Source organism: Natator depressus, chromosome 2 (assembly GCF_965152275.1).
Source record: "Natator depressus isolate rNatDep1 chromosome 2, rNatDep2.hap1, whole genome shotgun sequence".
In the NCBI taxonomy this organism is placed as follows: domain Eukaryota; kingdom Metazoa; phylum Chordata; order Testudines; family Cheloniidae; genus Natator; species Natator depressus.
Window position 1 is genome coordinate 29248558 of NC_134235.1, and position 17645 is coordinate 29266202.

The 17645-nt window shown below is 37.2% G+C and overlaps 1 protein-coding gene across 1 annotated transcript in view; it reads left to right on the forward strand.

Moving 5' to 3' along the window:
* The window catches only part of CSMD3 (CUB and Sushi multiple domains 3), a 1169988-nt gene that overhangs the window by 882785 nt on the left and 269558 nt on the right, over positions 1 to 17645 (forward strand). Inside the window, exon 32 of the mRNA XM_074943928.1 lies at positions 3723 to 3839. Coding sequence (XP_074800029.1) covers positions 3723 to 3839 — 117 coding nt within the window. The remainder of the gene's footprint in view (positions 1 to 3722; positions 3840 to 17645) is intronic.

Consider the following 17645-nt stretch of genomic DNA (forward strand, 5'->3'; position numbering starts at 1 on the left):
GCAATGGGACACTAGATGGGGAGGGCTCTGAGTTGAAACAGTGAATTTTTCCCCAGGTGTCTGACTGATGGGTCTTGCTGACACGCTCAGGAGTCTAACTGATTATCATATTTGGGGTTGGGAGGGATTTTTCCCTCAGGTTAGATTGGCAGAGACCCCATGGGGATAGTGGGATTCGCCTTGATCTAAAGCAGTGGCTCTCAACCTTTCCAGATTACTGTACCCCTTTCAGGAGTCTGATTTGTCTTGCATACCCCCAAGTTTCACCTCACTTAAAAACTAGTTGATTACAAAATCAGACATAAAAATACAAAAGTGTCACAGCACACTATTACTGAAAAATTGCCTACTTTCTCATTTTTACCATATAATTATAAAATAAATCAATTGGGATATAAATATTGTACTTACTTTTCAGTGTATAATATATAGAACAGTATAAACAAGTCATTGTTTGTATGGAATTTTAGTTTATACTGACTTTGCTAGTGATTTTTATGTATGCAGTTGTAAAACTAGGCAAATATCTATATGAGTTGATGTAACCCTTGGAAGACCTCTGCGTACCCACAGGGGTACATGTACCCCTGGTTGAGAACCACTGCTCTAAAGCATGGGGCCTGGGTCACTTGCTGGTTTGAATTAGAATAAATGGTGGATTCTCTGTAATTTGAAGTCTTTAAATCACAGTTGGAGGACTTCACTAATTCAGATGGAGATTATTGGTCTATTACAGGAGTGGGTGATTGAGGTTTTGTGGCCTGCCATGTGCAGGAAGTCAGATTAGATTATCACAGTGGTCTCTTCTGGCCTTATGAATCTGTGAGTAAACTGCAGTAACGAGGCTAGCACTACGTTAAAAACCAGTATAGTTAATTTGTTACGCTCTCTTATTCTTAAAAAGAAAAAGGAAAAGGAGTACTTGTGGCACCTTAGAGACTAACCAGTTTATTTGAGCATGAGCTTTCGTGAGCTACAGCTCACTTCATCCGATGAAGTGAGCTGTAGCTCACGAAAGCTCATGCTCAAATAAACTGGTTAGTCTCTAAGGTGCCACAAGTACTCCTTTTCCTTTTTCTTTTTACGAATACAGACTAACACGGCTGTTACTCTGAAACCTCTCTTATTCTTTCGTATCACAGGGTGAGGCAAAAAAAATTGAAATAAAAAGCACACTGCTTCACAATCAACCTTGTGTTCCTTCCTCCTCCAGTTCCTTATGCCCTTCATTCCGTCCAATTCCTAGTTCATCCCTGTTTACTCCTGAATCCTGCACAGATTTACCCATAGGTATAGCTTTATGCATGTGAATAGTGCCACTGGAGTTTTACGTCTTGCAAGAAATTGATTTAAAACTGTAAATCCTTTAAGGAGGGACTTAACCTTTATTTTATGTTTGTACAGCACCCAGCATAATGGGACCATGTTTTTATTAGGGCTTCTGGTTGCTATTGTAATACTACTAATAATAATATTAATAGCTGCATATAGATTTTTTTTTGTTTTATTTGCCTATTAACTGTCCAATTTAAAAGTACTCTTCTATTTCAGAGAATCAGTTTCCAGTCACATGTCTGTGTTAATCAGGGACATTATTTGTGGTACCAAGATATCTTCCCCTGTGATTTTTTAGCTTAAATAAATTGACAGTGGCAAAAAAACCCAAACCTTTTACCCTCCTCTTCTAATTTTAGATCTTACAACTATAATTAAGTGTGTTTATTGTTTTAAATCAGCACTATATTTTTAGGTGCTACACAGAAGTTAAAACCAGTGGGTCCAGTTCTGACATTTTTAATAAGACTGGTCCCCATTAAACTCAATGAACTAAGGTCCTAATCCAGCCATAAACTTGAGCACATATGTAACTTCAAGTATATGAGTAGTCCTGTTGTACTGGAGCCTATGCAAACGTTTCAGGATCATGCCCTATAATAATTAAAGCTGGAACCAATGGTCGACAAAGGAGCAGGCACTTTTCTAAAGAGGGGAGGTGGGGGGAAGGAATGAAGGAATAATGACCAAATAGACAAATATTAGCTAACCTGACTAGGAAGGTATATTGAGCTTTAAGCACAGCTGTAAAGGGACTCCAAGGAACATACTTACACACTGCTGGTATGCTGTGATTACATACTACTGCATATGAAACCCCAGAAAGCAGAACAAAGACACCTCTATTTGCCTCAAAATATTTGGAAGGGATGTGGGAGAGAGTTGATCATTCAGGTACCATTGACTCCAATTATTAAAGATTTTACATGCCATCTATTAGGACCTGGAATTCAGTCTGTTATAAATAACCCATGCAGACTAAGAGGGTAGACGTTGCCAGTTCCCTAACCACTGTACCCAGAAACATAGGCTGCCATGTTCTGCAACTACTGCAGGTCAACTTCAAAGGTATCCAAGTTAGGGGCAATGTACTAAAAAAACACAGTATAGATCATGGAGGCATGAATTATTACAGAGTTCACTATTATGGGGTGAATTCTCATCCTTAAAATTGTCTGAGAACTAAGCTAATAATCATTTAAAATAAACTAGTGGGAGCTAAACTAATAATTTTCTAGGAATGGAAGTGGGAATAGTGCATTCATACGCATTTATTTTGAACGATGAATTTTGTTCTGCACCTCATATTTAATTTTATGGTAGAAAAAGAATTAGACACTTGGAAAAGAAAGGGTCGGGGAAGTAAGGATTTGTTGTTCTTAAATATCAGAACACAGACTAGATTACTGTACTTTGACAACCTACCACAAAAATAAATAGCATTAGTATTTTCAATATTTAGTAAACTCTACCTTAAAAAGGCACATACTCGGTATTCTGCAGTCTCTTTTAAAGAAAAGATGCAATGGTTTGTTAAGTGTACAATCCCATTAGACTAGGTTAAAGTGGGTTTTATTTTCTACATATATGAGAAGCAGGCCCTAGGTAAACCGCTTGAAATATACATAGGAAATTACTTCATAGTGGATTTTTATTGTTTTATATAATTGCTTCTGAAACTCTGTTTACATAGCATTTGGAGAATTTATCTCTGACTTGACAAATATGAATTATATTAAATGAAAACTTGTATTGCCAGTTTTAGAAATCTGCATCGATACTGCAAATATAATTTGATTAGCTTGTTGTTAATGTGCTTAAATATTAATTTATTAGCAAGATATATTTGGAAACAAGGGGCCAGCCTGTCAACCAATGTAAATCAGTGTAGCTTCATTGCAGTCAATATCAAGTCAAGAAGTCTCAACTTTACTCCTTGATAAATAATTTGTATTGCTCTATACTTTGCTTTTGCATTGTGGGCTTATTGGAATAAATGCTCACTGATGTAGGGACTGCATAAACTGCCCCTTTAAGAGATTGTCAAATATCTGAGAACTGAATAATAGCACGCTAAACATATACATTAATCATAGCACACTGCATATACAGAAGATTTTTATCTTAAGACCTTGATAAGTGATATAGAAACATAATGATTCAAACAGCAGAGAGCTCTCAATGCAACTGACATATAAGGGAGTTGAAGGCATTCATCCTCCCAGGTGTGGACCCATAATACACAAACTAATCTAGTGTAAACTTTAAGATAATTTACTGCAGTACATTATAACAGCATGCAGAAAATTAAATCAGTGTTAGTCTCATTTAAGTTGATCACCCTTTGAATGTTACATAATTCAATACTATACATTTTTACTTTCCAGCACCATGTGGGAGCCGGTCGACAGGCTCTGAAGGCACGGTGTTATCACCAAATTACCCAAAAAACTACAGTGTTGGACACAACTGTGTTTACTCTATTGCTGTTCCCAAGGAGTTTGGTAAGTAGGATGTCTCATTTTTTAACTGTTTCTTTCATACTTGTAATTGCTTCTGCACTACTTATCTCTCTGGATGGATTTTGTAATTACTTTTATGTTGAAAATATATTCAGTGCACTTAAAATAAACTATTGTAAACAGGTTTCAGAGTAACAGCCGTGTTAGTCTGTATTCGCAAAAAGAAAAGGAGTACTTGTGGCACCTTAGAGACTAACCAATTTATTTGAGCATGAGCTTTCGTGAGCTACAGCTCATGCTCAAATAAATTGGTTAGTCTCTAAGGTGCCACAAGTACTCCTTTTCTTATTGTAAACAGCAAGTGCTGGTTAAAGTTTTGACAATCAGTACTTTTCTGTCATGCATTTTGATCTGTAGTTCATATATTCATACATATTTGGGTCACAATATTTGTAAAAATAATATCTTTTTGAAAATATTAGTGATTTATTTTTAATCCACTATAAAGACTGACATAATATAGATATGTTATACTCAAAATAATGGGCCAAATTTAGCACTTATGCAAGTTAGTATGACTGTTTGGTAGTGATTTGGTGCTGACCATTGAGGACATGCAGCACAGAACTGACAGTGCAAGATGGTGGGGGGAGGGCTATGGTGTCATTAAGCCACTATTGCACCCTCCCAATCCTGGGCAGCTCTGTAGTCCCAGGTGTAATATAGGCAATTATGGGGCCCCGTCTGATTTACAGCAGCCTACCTCTACCTGCCTATCAGTTGCAGCACTGTCCAGACTCTCTGCAGTACTGTGCCCAGCAGCCCCACCCCCAACATGACCCCTATGTGAGGGTTTGTGAGGAGGTCCACAGTGGGTAACCTTACAGCTATCTTCTTCAGTTTCTACACCAGAGGAATCCCCCCAAAGCTGGATCCAGGCCTTTTAGGACCCCTTTATGTCACCCAGGGCCTGTACCTGACATAAAGTGGCTACAGAAAGAGTGAGGATTTCAGCCTTTAACTTTATTGGAGTTGGTCACATGAAAGATTGATTTGCAGTGTTTGATAGCCAAAAGGTTAATATACAGTATGGAAAGCTTCGGGTATACCACACTATTAAAAAGAAAGATCAGTAGAAAGATTGGTTGGGAGGTAGAGATATAAAATGTGATACAAAAATATGATAATTAAAGCTTGGTAGACATTATATACTTACTTCATTAAAACTACATTGCTCAGGGATGTGAAAAATCCACCCCTTTGTAGACAGCCCTACGTCAGCATGAGAGCTCCTCCTGCTGACATAGCTACTGCCTTTCATGGATGTGGAGTTATTAAACTGACAGAAGAGCTCTCCCCCACTGGCTTTAGAGTGTCTTTCTCCCAACGTGCTGTCATAAGAGTAAGGAAATGATTTCACTGTGTGAAGGATAGAATGAAAATTTGGGCAAAACAAAAGGGAAGATCAGTAACAGAATATTGTATCAAGGTTCTCCCAAACACAACATGATGTCCAGTCATTGCACTGGGGTCTAGATAGCTCAGACTATTATTGATTTCTGAGTCATTAGATCAAATCTGGGCAAGGCTCCTTGTGACTGAAATTATCATCACATTCTGATTTGCTGTCTAATTAGTAATTAATGGAAGTTCCAAATCACATTCCTTGCAAACAGTTTCTGCAAATCTCAACAGACACCCAGTTTAGAAGAGGCAGAGAGAAGCAACTGCCTTTTTCCCATTAGCGGTGTATCCTGCTATATCAGGTTTTTGGGGAAATGGCAGACAACGAGTGTCCTTATTGTTCATCCTTTCCAGATAAATAGAGAACGTCTGTTTCCAGTTATGTCTATCTAGCACCTTTTACAAGTACTGAGGAGGAGAGAGGATGCCTGATAAAAATATCACATATGTTGAATGAAATAAGATAGTATAATTCAGATTAGTGATAAGATGAAGAGGAGGAAAGAGCTGTAGGATGGATAAATATAATGAATATTCCCTCAAAATATTTATAGTCTTGGCTCTACACTTATGTCATACTGTTCAGTGAACACCAATTCTATCTTAAATTTTTCCAGTCTGTATTGAAAGCATGTAGAATCCACAGCACTACCATAAGACTCTGTTTCTTAAGAAATGCTGTAACAATAGGTATATGGTTTAAATTTTCAATAGAAGACAGTTGTATTTTATGTGTAAACATTTCAAGGATGTGCTCAAATAGGGAAGTGCTTAAAATAGAAGATGAGTCTGTCATTTATTTTGTAGTTCCCTAGATGAAGAATTGGAGATTGTTTAAACACTTTATCAAAACAGTTTCTATGTGTATTAAGAGAAGAAGAAAATGGGCTGTGAGAAAGGAGGAATGGGTGGTGCTTGGTTATTTGTAGAGATAAAAGGAGTTTCTCAGTACAACACACTGTGTTGTAACAACTTGTTTCTCATTACTTTTTTTTTTTTAAAGGCTTTTTGTACCAGAAAAACTCCTATTTTTTGTCTTGTGAATTTACCATAATCAGGAGGAATTGTGGCATATTGAGGAGGGTATTTTAAGAAAGTCTGAAGAATAAGTTATACAAATAATAATACTAATAATAATTAATTAGCAATAATAATAATAAAGTGTAACACACTATTGAGCTTCTAAATAGGAAGCAGTAAAAACAAATGTGATTTTTGATGATCCAAAATATGATCTGGAATTTAATTATGTTCCATATTTAATTGATACAATTACCTGTGCAATGATTATAGGTTGATGTTAAAAGTGGTGTTTTCCATTTAATGTTATTTACCATGACTAAACAATGCAGGGAAATTATTTATCTTAACTTTGAAATGTCATGATTTTCTGGTTTTTCTCTCAAATTTAGGATTAGCTAGAATAAACATACTTTTGTGTGTGCTATAGTGGGTACTATTATAGTATAGAAATTATGGACTTTACTAAAAACAAACCCTACTGCAGTCTATAGTGTCTTTATTCAAGTTTTTCAATGTTTATAAGAGAATTCTAGTAGCAGAAAAAATAATACAGTGAATAAAAAGAAACTAACAGTTGGAGCACTAATGGTACGTTGGTCCCAGTACAGGGGCCAGTGCAAGACAGACCCTGCTGGAGCCAATGTCTTTAATTTTTTGGTGGAGAGTTCCCAGCTTGATCACTGGCAATTACATGATCCAGAAGTGAAGCTCTTGTGTGATATGTGCCTTTATATATAAAGTAGGCTTCAGTAATCTGAGTACAGTGGGCATGGTTAAAAAGTTCACTCTGTATTTAGAAATCTTGAAGCTTTCAGAGTCATTCCCTCTACTTTAAATTGGGGGATGCTGTTAGAACTGGTAATATTTGTAAAATTGGGGTGAACTACAATGTTAACTACTGTACAGATCACTTGCTGCTTTTGTTGACTGAACAATGTTTATTCAAACTTGTTAATCTTCCATCATAACAGAATTTTGTTTCCTAAGCATACGAGGCCATATTCCCTCCTGCTGTTACAGCCACTTTGCATTGTCTGAGCCATGCAAAGGATCCAGAGTCTGGCTGCAAATTCTCTGAGGATGGAGGAGCACTCACATGGTCTAAAGCCACTACAGCTGGCTCCATAGGAACTGCTACACTCTCTCTCCAGCATAAGCGACATGCCAGGAGAGAGGGTAATTTAGGGGTGGGAGAAAAAGGGGCAAGGCAGAAGCTAGTTCCTCTTCACCAATTCTTAGCAAGCGTATGATCCCATATCCCGGTAGCATAAATTAATGCAGTCTGGAGCAGCTGTGCCTTGAGAATGAGAGAACTGTCACTGGCTCTCTGACCACCTTCCCCAATTTAACTCTCCAAGCAGACCTCAGCACAAAATGTGGCCCATTACATTTGGTCATAGGTGAAAGGAATAACAAAGAGTCCCATTAACTGTCCTGTGTCTCAAATATACTGTAACATGATATACATTCAAAACCAGTTTTCTAATAGTAGAAGCATCTCTCCACTTATCCTTTTGTGAATGTGTAGATGATTTGCCACAGACTAACAAGTGTGAAATCAGTGCTTCGAGCAATTCATTATGTCAGACAATGCACCTTTTCTTTTCTGTTATAGTATCTGATTAGCTTATTGCTTCTTTTCATTCCTTTGTGCTCCATGTGTGCTTTATATCTTTGTGGCTTCAGATATATACTCTATGTCTGAAAGCACATGACTTTACTCATCCCGCACATGCTCGTTTGACTCACCAGTCACAATCCTCTTGGCGCAATAATAGGTGTCTGGAAATGTGGACTGGGTTGTACAAGGGTTTCTTCACGTAGAGATTTTTTAGAGATTTAAACCTCTAAGCCCTGCAAAACCTAGGGCTTAATCTGAATTAAAGAAAATGTGTGAACTGCACTGTACCTGTGTGTAATATTTATGCTGTAGAAACTCCCCTAATATGCAATTAGTTTATGCCTAGGCTTGGGACAGGAGTGCATGAGCCAGTATGCAATAAATTGGTATTGGAATCCTTTTCTCTAAGCCATGGACTTTTTTTTTTAATATATCGAGTGAGCTCTATCACTCTCATGTAAAGTACTAAGCATGTAACCACATACTCCAAAAACATTTCCAAAAGTCAGTGCTTCATCTGTGCACAACACAAGATTTTTTGACCCCTTGAATGATACTGCTTTCATCCACAAGATAGCAATACAGGCAGTGTAAGAATTGCTCATCTTCTCCATGACATAAACTACAATACAGAGAGTAAGAATGTGTGTGGTACTATACGTCTGTTTGCAGCTAAGTGATTGATTATTGAAAGATAAATTTGAGCTTGTGGCAACATGTTCTGGGGTATAGTAAGACTGATGTAGAACTAGACTATTATAAAGCTTTGTTCGTGTGTACAGGTGCATGATGATCTACTCAGTTTTTGACCTTGTACCTTGTGGGGCTAGAAGCATACCTCATTTGCACGTAAAGGAAGAAGGAAAAAGAAAGTTGCATCAATGGATTGCACTTTGGAAAACATATCCTTAATGCTCTAGTTGTTTTAACATGAATAATAAACAGAAATTTGATTGAAACAAAATTATTTCAAAAGTGAAAATAAATACAAAACTTATAAATGAAATGTACCTGAGATGGTGTCGACACTAGATAATGTTGTTACATGGACTGAATTGAGTTAATAAAATACTTTCATGTAGAGTCATGATTGTTTTTTGCTTTTGCTTTGCATAGTTTCAACAAAACCAAATGAGGAGTTTGGTTTGACTGTGTTCTCTCCAACTGAGTTTTACTTTAGACTTCTGTGTTTGTTTGAACCTGAAAACTGAATAGAACTGCAGGGGAAAAAAATGCAATCATAACACTTTCATAAGGAAATCACTGAGTTTTTCAATCCCTTCCTTTTTTCTCAATAAGCTATCTATGAACATCAACCATTACCTTCATTTACCTGCAATTCACTTTCTCTCATTTTCTTATTGCTAAGTGGGCGGATGACCATCTGGCCTCTTCCTGAGCTCTTCAGCGGGTGGCTCACTTGTTCTCTCACTCTCTCTCTCCATGAACCAGCAACTAGGGCTGCTTCCCTATTAGTCCCTAGGAAAGCTCTCAGGGGGAGCAGTCAGCCTGCATATCCCTGATTCAGCAACACCATTACTAGGGAAGCTGCTCTTTCTCTTGCTGCTGCAGCTGTTATAAAGGCATTTTACCTCATGATTACATCCACCTGCACCACTGAATATTTTACAAGAAGGTTTAGGCTGAGGAGTTAGTTGCCCTGTTTCCAATTAATATTAATTTAAATGGGAGTTGGGTTCCTAGGTCCCTTAGAATATTTTGAAGATCTCAGCCTTTGGAAAGAGTGGGTTTACCCTGCTGGACTCCAAAAGACTTGGGTTGGGGAGAGAATATTCTGCTACTGTCTGAAGACAACTGAAGCAGAAGGGGGATGGAATGAACTGAATACCCTACAGGAGCTCTGAAAATAAAAGGTAGAGCTTCTTAAGCAAAAAGATGTATGAGTGTGGAGGGAGTTGGGGTTGAGTGAATGTAGAGACTGAAGGGGACTGGAATAGATGACCTCTTGAGGTCCCTTCCAGTCCTACGATTCTATGATTCTGTATGTGGCCTGCTCTAAGGGTAGAAATTTTGCCTGTGGGGCGAAGTGGGAGGAGGTCCCATTCTGGCCTGCATCGGCACAAGACTTATGTACACAAACCTCAGAGAATCTAGAACTTGCATTGTAATTGAAAGCACATTTGTACAGCTTTAGATTTATTCCTGTCCATTTTAAGATTATACTTTAGACCTAGCAAAACTGTCTAGATATATTGGAATTTCTGTCTCCTGCAGTACCTGTCAAAATTCAAAGTTGATACTTATTAGTTAATCACACTGATGCTGACATATGAAGAGTTACAATTACTATAATAAACACTTTATTTAAAACATACAATTCTGTATTTTACAGGTTTTCCAACATTTTGGCTGGGAATTTAATAGTTATTTCCTAAAACTAGATTAGAATTTATTAGAAACAGAATTTCAAAAACAAAGTAAATAGAACAGAAACTAAAATAATGTCATTTATTCCTGGTATAAATAGGTAGAAGCATATCTATTTAAAGTAGTTTTACACATACTCATTGTCATTCAATACTAATAATGATAAATAGGTTTGGAGACCCATTTTGTACCTTACATTTGATGTGCTGTGTTTTGCTTTATAATATGTTATTGATTAATTCAGGTTACAGCTGTTTTGTTGTTTGTAATAATTTTAGTTGTATATTTTTGTTTGTCACCTAAAGTAATATATTTATGAGACAATGGCTATATCACAGGTATCAGACTGTCCCAATCTGTGTTATTGTTCTCAGCAAATCATACCACTGAGACCCCTTGAACTACTACTATTATGTAGTTTTCTATGTGTGAAATTTGCTTCAAAAGGTGTTGGTCTGTTTATTATGTGTTTGCCATTTACTGTGGATTGCATTTACAGTACTATATTATTAGAAAGTTAATGGATTTATTTTTAATGTAAACTTCAACAATAGAGGTTTCTCTAACACTGGTGTACATCTTCAAAACGTATTCTGTAAATTCTATCATATTGGTCTACGTGAAGGGTATGTGTGTCAGGGGTGTATACCTGTACAGGACAGAGAGATATGCATACTTGACAGTGGACAGTGTGTACTACGGAAATATTTCCAAAACATGTGGATGACCTTACCGAAAGTGGCCAAGCAAAAATTGATGGTTGAACTTCCTATTGCTTCATTTTTAGGGGCTTTCTAGTTGTTTGCAATGGAAAGAGGGGGAAAAAATAGGAACTCAGCAGAATGAGAGAGGCTGCCTGAACACAATGGATTTATTTTTATGCCATTAACATTTTGATTTATTGGCTCACCTGCTCTCTTCCCACAAATCTACCTCTACCAACATGACTTCTAACATTCTAAATATCAGAGCTGCTTCTAACAATGACCATTACAAAATAAAACACACCCTCCAATAAAATGTTTCCTTCTTAACCCCTCAACTTCTCAGATAAATTGTTTGGTCCCACTTTATTTTAAAAAAAGCCACCTCCAAATTTTAGAGGAATAGTTTCCGCAGCTTGGTATCTTGAACGCTTCTGTTATTAATGTGTTTGATCAACCGGCTAACCTCTCTAATTTGTCAAATTGCACTCAGATGGAATTGCAGAAAAGAGTTGATATATATTTTTAATTAAAAGTATTTGAAGTTTTATGTTGCAAATTGATTATGCATAATTGCATATATTCTGTGATTAGTATCAGGTATACAATACCTTACATTAATAAAGTAGTCCTCATCATTGAGGGTGACAAAGTACTTTGAACAGAATGTATAGGGATCACTCACTGCAAGATTAATTCATAAAAGATCTTGGTGCTCTCAATTCTCAGCACTAACTCTGATTTAATTTTGAATCCAAATCCCCACCTAAACATAATATGAATCCAAATGCCATCTTAGGCCATCTCTATACAGGACACATATTAAATATTGAGTTGGTCCTAGCCATGCATCTTCCTTTTAAATTCTGAAGGAGCTGCATGACTGCCCAAAGATTTGACAGGGAGTATGACAAAGCAAGATGCAAAGCAAGGTGTCCAGATCAGCTTTGTAGACAGTGGAGGAGTATTCAAACCATATTGCTGACACAAAATATTTCTGAGTCAGGTATCAAGGAAAACGGCAAGGCTTTTTTTCCCCATTATATTGAGTGTATTTGTAACTCTTCTTCTCCCAAAGAGTGTTGGAACACATAGGATATGGTGCTGTAAGTATTTATATGGTGTATATATTCATATGTTTTTTACATACATACATATATATTATATATACACACGAGAGAGAGACTTTGAATGGAAACATATACAATTCAGAATGTTGCAAGGACCACTTGTACATTCCCACAACATATAATGTGTTCTAATATAGTATAATTTAAGGTCATTTAAATCAGTATCAATATAGAAATAGAAAGCAGCAATGCAATAGTGTATTGAATCTGTAGAAAGAAACAACAGGTTTTTTAACCAGTGTATTAGATTGAAAAAAGTTTTTGATAGACTGAAAAGAAAAGCTATTTCATGTGCAGTTTTTCAACTTCTCATGGCTAAGTTTCTATGGAAAAATCACTGCAGTATAGCCTTTTTTCGATGTTTCATTATTCTGTCATGCAGAATCACAGCTGCAATATTTCATACTATGACAGGCTTAAGCTAGAAGATAAATGGTTCACAAAAGCACACAGCATGCCACAGGCAAAGTCTTTTGTAAACACAGAAGACTCATCATCTCTGACACTCTCCCACTGATATTTCAAAATGGTGTAATGATCACTAATTGTTTAATATGCGATCCATCCCTGATTACAATTAAAATTTCAGAATTTTAATTTTTAGTTTTGTTTTGCTGACTCGCATGAGTTAATTTGTATGTTCTGCATTTCATAATTGGGTTTATATTTGCATTTGAAAATAATTTCGTTATTAGTAACGATATAAATAAATAAAGTTCAGATCAAATAGCCTAAGAGAATAAATAGGGTTTTGTTTTACTGAAATAGTAAAACATATTGTACACTGCACAATGCAAAAGTGTAAGCATATTTTTATATGGCGTGTCAACAGAAAAAATATTGTTTCACTCTCAGTGGCTGATGTGGAACCTATTATTTAAATCATACCCTTTTTTCCTATCTAGAAGCCAAATAGGCACATGTAAAACTGGGGCATTATCCAAATTCAATAGGGGTGTTACATGTTGCACATTTACTGCAAAATACAGTGTTCTTTTTATCCACTGACAACTTGTCTGTAATATTTGCAATGTTGTTGGTAACATAAGTAAAAATACAGCATTTTTTGCCAGACTTGGCCACTGGTGGCTTTTTAGTTTCTAGTAACAGTAGAGAGAGACATTTGTTTCAGTTGTTATGCTTTGGTCCTGGATGATGATAAAAAGCCCATGCTTTCACACCCTTAAGTGTGTCCATACATATCTTACTAACACACAATACTGCATTTCTGAAAGTCGGTTTGCATGTGAGGTGCTTTTCCAGTATTTTGTAGGTAGTCTGATGTGGCACGTGGAATTGCTCTGCAGAAGGAAATGAGAATGGAGGATGAAGAGCCCAGCAACAATTTGTTTATGAGAATAGTCTTTCAATCTATGGAAGATACTGTTATGACTTTTATTCTGGCAGCTGGACCAAACATAGAGCAAACAGTGTCACCCGACATATATTTTCTATTTTAGACAGTTCACTGAACCTGGAATCTGCAGTCAGTTTAAAAGCCATGCAATGCCAGAGTTGCTTCAATAGAGTCTGTTGTACTTTCAAATTCAGTTCACACTTTCAAAGGTAATAACCTAGGCTTGGATAGATGATTAAGTGGCAGAACTTCACAATAAACTATCTGAATAAGGAGGGAAGGAGAACTAAGTTGGCTTTGTTATTGTAATTAGGTGCATTAAAGTTTAACATTTGCTTTTCTTGGTTTATATCCTTCAGCACTGTTGAATTAGAGGGTTGTAGGGTTTTTTTAAGGAACCTCAGAGGCATATTCTGGTTGAGATTTTTAAAGCAATGCAGGGGATTTAGCTATACATCTTCTATTAAAACCAACCGTCCCCAATTTGCTCCATCACTGAACACCTCTTTTTAAATCCTTTTCCAAGCCATTTATTCAGTCACTGTATACCTTTCCTAAGGAGTACCTGCACTGGACATCCATCCGATACTTAAATAATGAGTTGCAACATAGAGCCTACCGCCCTCATTGCCATGCATGAACAAAGCTCACCTGAACCCGCTGTGGGGAAGGTGAAAAAACCCCAACGGCACCTAGGCCAATATGGTGGCAAAGGAAAAATTCCTTCCCAACCCCCCTCAACAAAGGGATGGTTAGTGTAATGCCCACAGCAGATCTAGGCCAAACCTGGTATTTTACCACCTAAAGGGGAGGGAGGGTGGGTGCCACCTCAGCCTGCTCCATGCAAAAGGGAGGGTTAAGGCATAGGGCTGCCCCTTTTAAACCCCTCATTCCCAGGGGATGAGTCAGTGACCACACTGACCCTTTTGCAGCAGTTTTCATCTCCCTCCCCCAAGCCATAAAGCACAGTTCCTTCATTGGGCCAGCCAGCCAAATACTTCCCCCTCTCGCCCCCACCCGCTTAAAGGTGCAGGCCGGTCATTGTCCTTAGAAGACTGAAACATTAATGTGACTAATTTGATGCTTGTGTAGCACTAATGGATTCTTTAGGAGGATAAAATTGCCTGTAGAAATGGATTTAAACAACCTTGATTTGTTGTTATATGCTGAGTTTTGCCCATTGTTTAGAACTGACATTGTTAATGATTTTTATTTTCTCCTCCATATTTCCCTTCCCTTCCATCCATTAGACTTAAATACATTTGCCTCAGGTCCATTAAATTATTCTTGCTAATATTTGTTTGTATGATGGTAGCACCTGAAACCCCTCATCAGGATTGAGGCCCCATTCTGCTGGTGGTATACAAACAAAGAGTAAAAGATGGTCTCTCCCCCAAAGATCATAGCTTTAATTAAGGTAAGATGCAATTGGCCATGCTATAACACAGTGCTGTACTAATAGCAGTAGAAGCACAGATACCGGAAAGGAAACACTTCCAGCACAAGTAGGAGTACTCTTTGTTTAGCTCTATTGTCTCCAAGCAGTTTTGCTTTTTATCAAAGACTTTGAAAATACTTTGAGAGGACTGACCCATGGCTGGTACATTTCTTTGTGATTCACTCTGTTTCATCATGTCACTTGTTGAAAGCCAGTATAGTATTTATTTGTGTGTGTTTGTGTGTGTGCCTATAGAACAGAAAAACAATGTGTGTGTGTGTGTGTGTGTGTGTAGAGAGAGAGAGAGAGAGAGAGAGACTGGTAGCTAGGAACAAATATAACATCCTTTCACAAAAATAAATTTGTAATAAAAAAACTATGTCTCACATTTTAGTCATTTTTCATATATTTTGCTTGTGTAAGCCACTGGTCATACAGATATCCTAGGTCTGATGTTAGCACCACATTCCTAAGGACTAGGTCTTTGTGTTCAGGTGGTGCCCCATTATGGTAGAAGCGGTACAAACTCCTAGGAAAACATGTTCCATGTTCTGAAGAGTTTACAGTGTGAACCCGGCTGTATGCAGGGAGATATGAAAAAGAATACCTATAAGAAAAATTTAAAAAAAAAAGCCTTAATAAAAGTACAAAGTAACTTTCCTCTAAAATGTGGCAATATATACGAGGGTATGGCTTTTGTATATACATTTTCAATATACAGTATTGGTGGTGATAAAATTTAGGCATTTAAATTCAGTATTAGATTAATTTTGGAATTTGTTCCCCTTTGATTTCAAACAGCTAAGATTTCTTGAGCTTCAGAGCAGTATTTGAGTCCCATGTCTTCTGAGACTTTTGAGGTAGGAGGGTTTTGCTAAAGATTAGGATTTGTGAACTGAGGGTTGAATCTATGGCTGTAGGATTATATTATTCCACTTCTTGGATGAGGACAGATTGTTGCATTTATTTTTGTTTGTATTTTAATAGAGAGAAAAGGCATATAATTAGACTATTAAAACTACAATGCAGGCCTATATTTGGTAGATGGTTAATATCCCTTTACCATCATTATAAACTATATAAGAAAGCAAGAATTGTTATTCTAACTGCTTTCCATAATATAGTTTATATCAACATTCAATTTAAGTGCTCAGGAGAATGCTGATGTGCATAAGCTACATAACTACTGTATACTGTTTTGTTTTTCAAGTTCACAGTCAACTTTGTGTTGCTCAGATGCTGGCTGTATAGTTTAAGGAAGTGTCATGAGGACATTTTACTTTTCTCTTACATGTGAATCTCCTAGGTATATAGAAGCAGGGACTGGCAGATATTATATATACAGATTGTAACTCACAGCTGGGTAGTATTTCATTCACTGGTTCAATGCTTGACATGTATGCCAAGTGAGCAGATGCCTATGAAGAAGTCAGGATAGGGTGACTTCTACAGGAGATTAAATTATTCAGTGTATTTTTGTAATAAAGATTTAAGGGATTGGAAACCTTCTTCTAGTTGCTATAATATGTTTTTAAGTTTTAGGGGAGGGTCACAAGTTTGATCTAAACATGAGCCACTTTTGAAAGGATGGTGACAAACCACAGTAGACCAGTGTATATTAGAACAGCCAAGAGCTGCTCTACATTATGTCAGTAAAGGAACCACTGGAGAACCAGCCTTATGATCAGGGAGCTGCAAGTAGCTTTTTTTCAGATATCCTGTCATAAATAGAAAGGGAAGGGTAAACCCCTTTAAAATCCCTCCTGGCCAGAGGAAATCTCCTCTCACCTGTAAAGGGTTAAGAAGCTAAAGGTAACCTCGCTGGCACCTGACCAAAATGACCAATGAGGAGACAAGATACTTTCAAAAGCTGGTAGGAGGGAGAGAAACAAAGGGTTTGTGTGTCTGTCTACATTTTGTCTTTGCCGGGGATAGACCAGGAATGAAGCCTTAGAACTTTTAGTAAGTAATCTAGCTAGGTATGTGTTAGATTATGATTTCTTTAAATGGCTGAGAAAAGAATTGTGCTGAATAGAATAACTATTTCTGTCTGTGTATCTTTTTTGTAACTTAAGGTTTTTGCCTAGAGGGGTTCTCTATGTTTTGAATCTAATTACCCTGTAAGGTATTTACCATCCTGATTTTACAGGGGGGATTTCTTATTTCTAATTCTATTTTTATTAAAAGTCTTCTTGTAAGAAAACTGAATGCTTTTTCATTGTTCTCAGATCCAGGGGTTTGGGTCTGTGGTCACCTATGCAAATTGGTGAGGCTTTTTATCCAACATTTCCCAGGAAAGGGAGGGTGCAAGTGTTGGGAGGATTGTTCATTGTTCTTAAGATCCAAGGGTCTGGGTCTGTAGTCACCTAGGCAAATTGGTGAGGCTTTTTACCAAACCTTGTCCAGGAAGTAGGGTGCAAGGTTTTTGGGAAGTATTTTGGGGGGAAAGACGTGTCCAAACAGCTCTTCCCCAGTAACCAGTATTTGTTTGGTGGTGGTAGCGGCCAATCCAAGGACAAAAGGGTGGAATATTTTGTACCTTGGGGAAGTTTTGACCTAAGCTGGTAAAGATAAGCTTAGGAGGTTTTTCATGCAGGTCCCCACATCTGTACCCTAGAGTTCAGAGTGGGGGAGGAACCTTGACATATCCCCTCTCAGATGTACCTAGCGTTTTTTGAGCACAACTCAGGACTGATCCCAAATAGTAATGATACTCATTTATC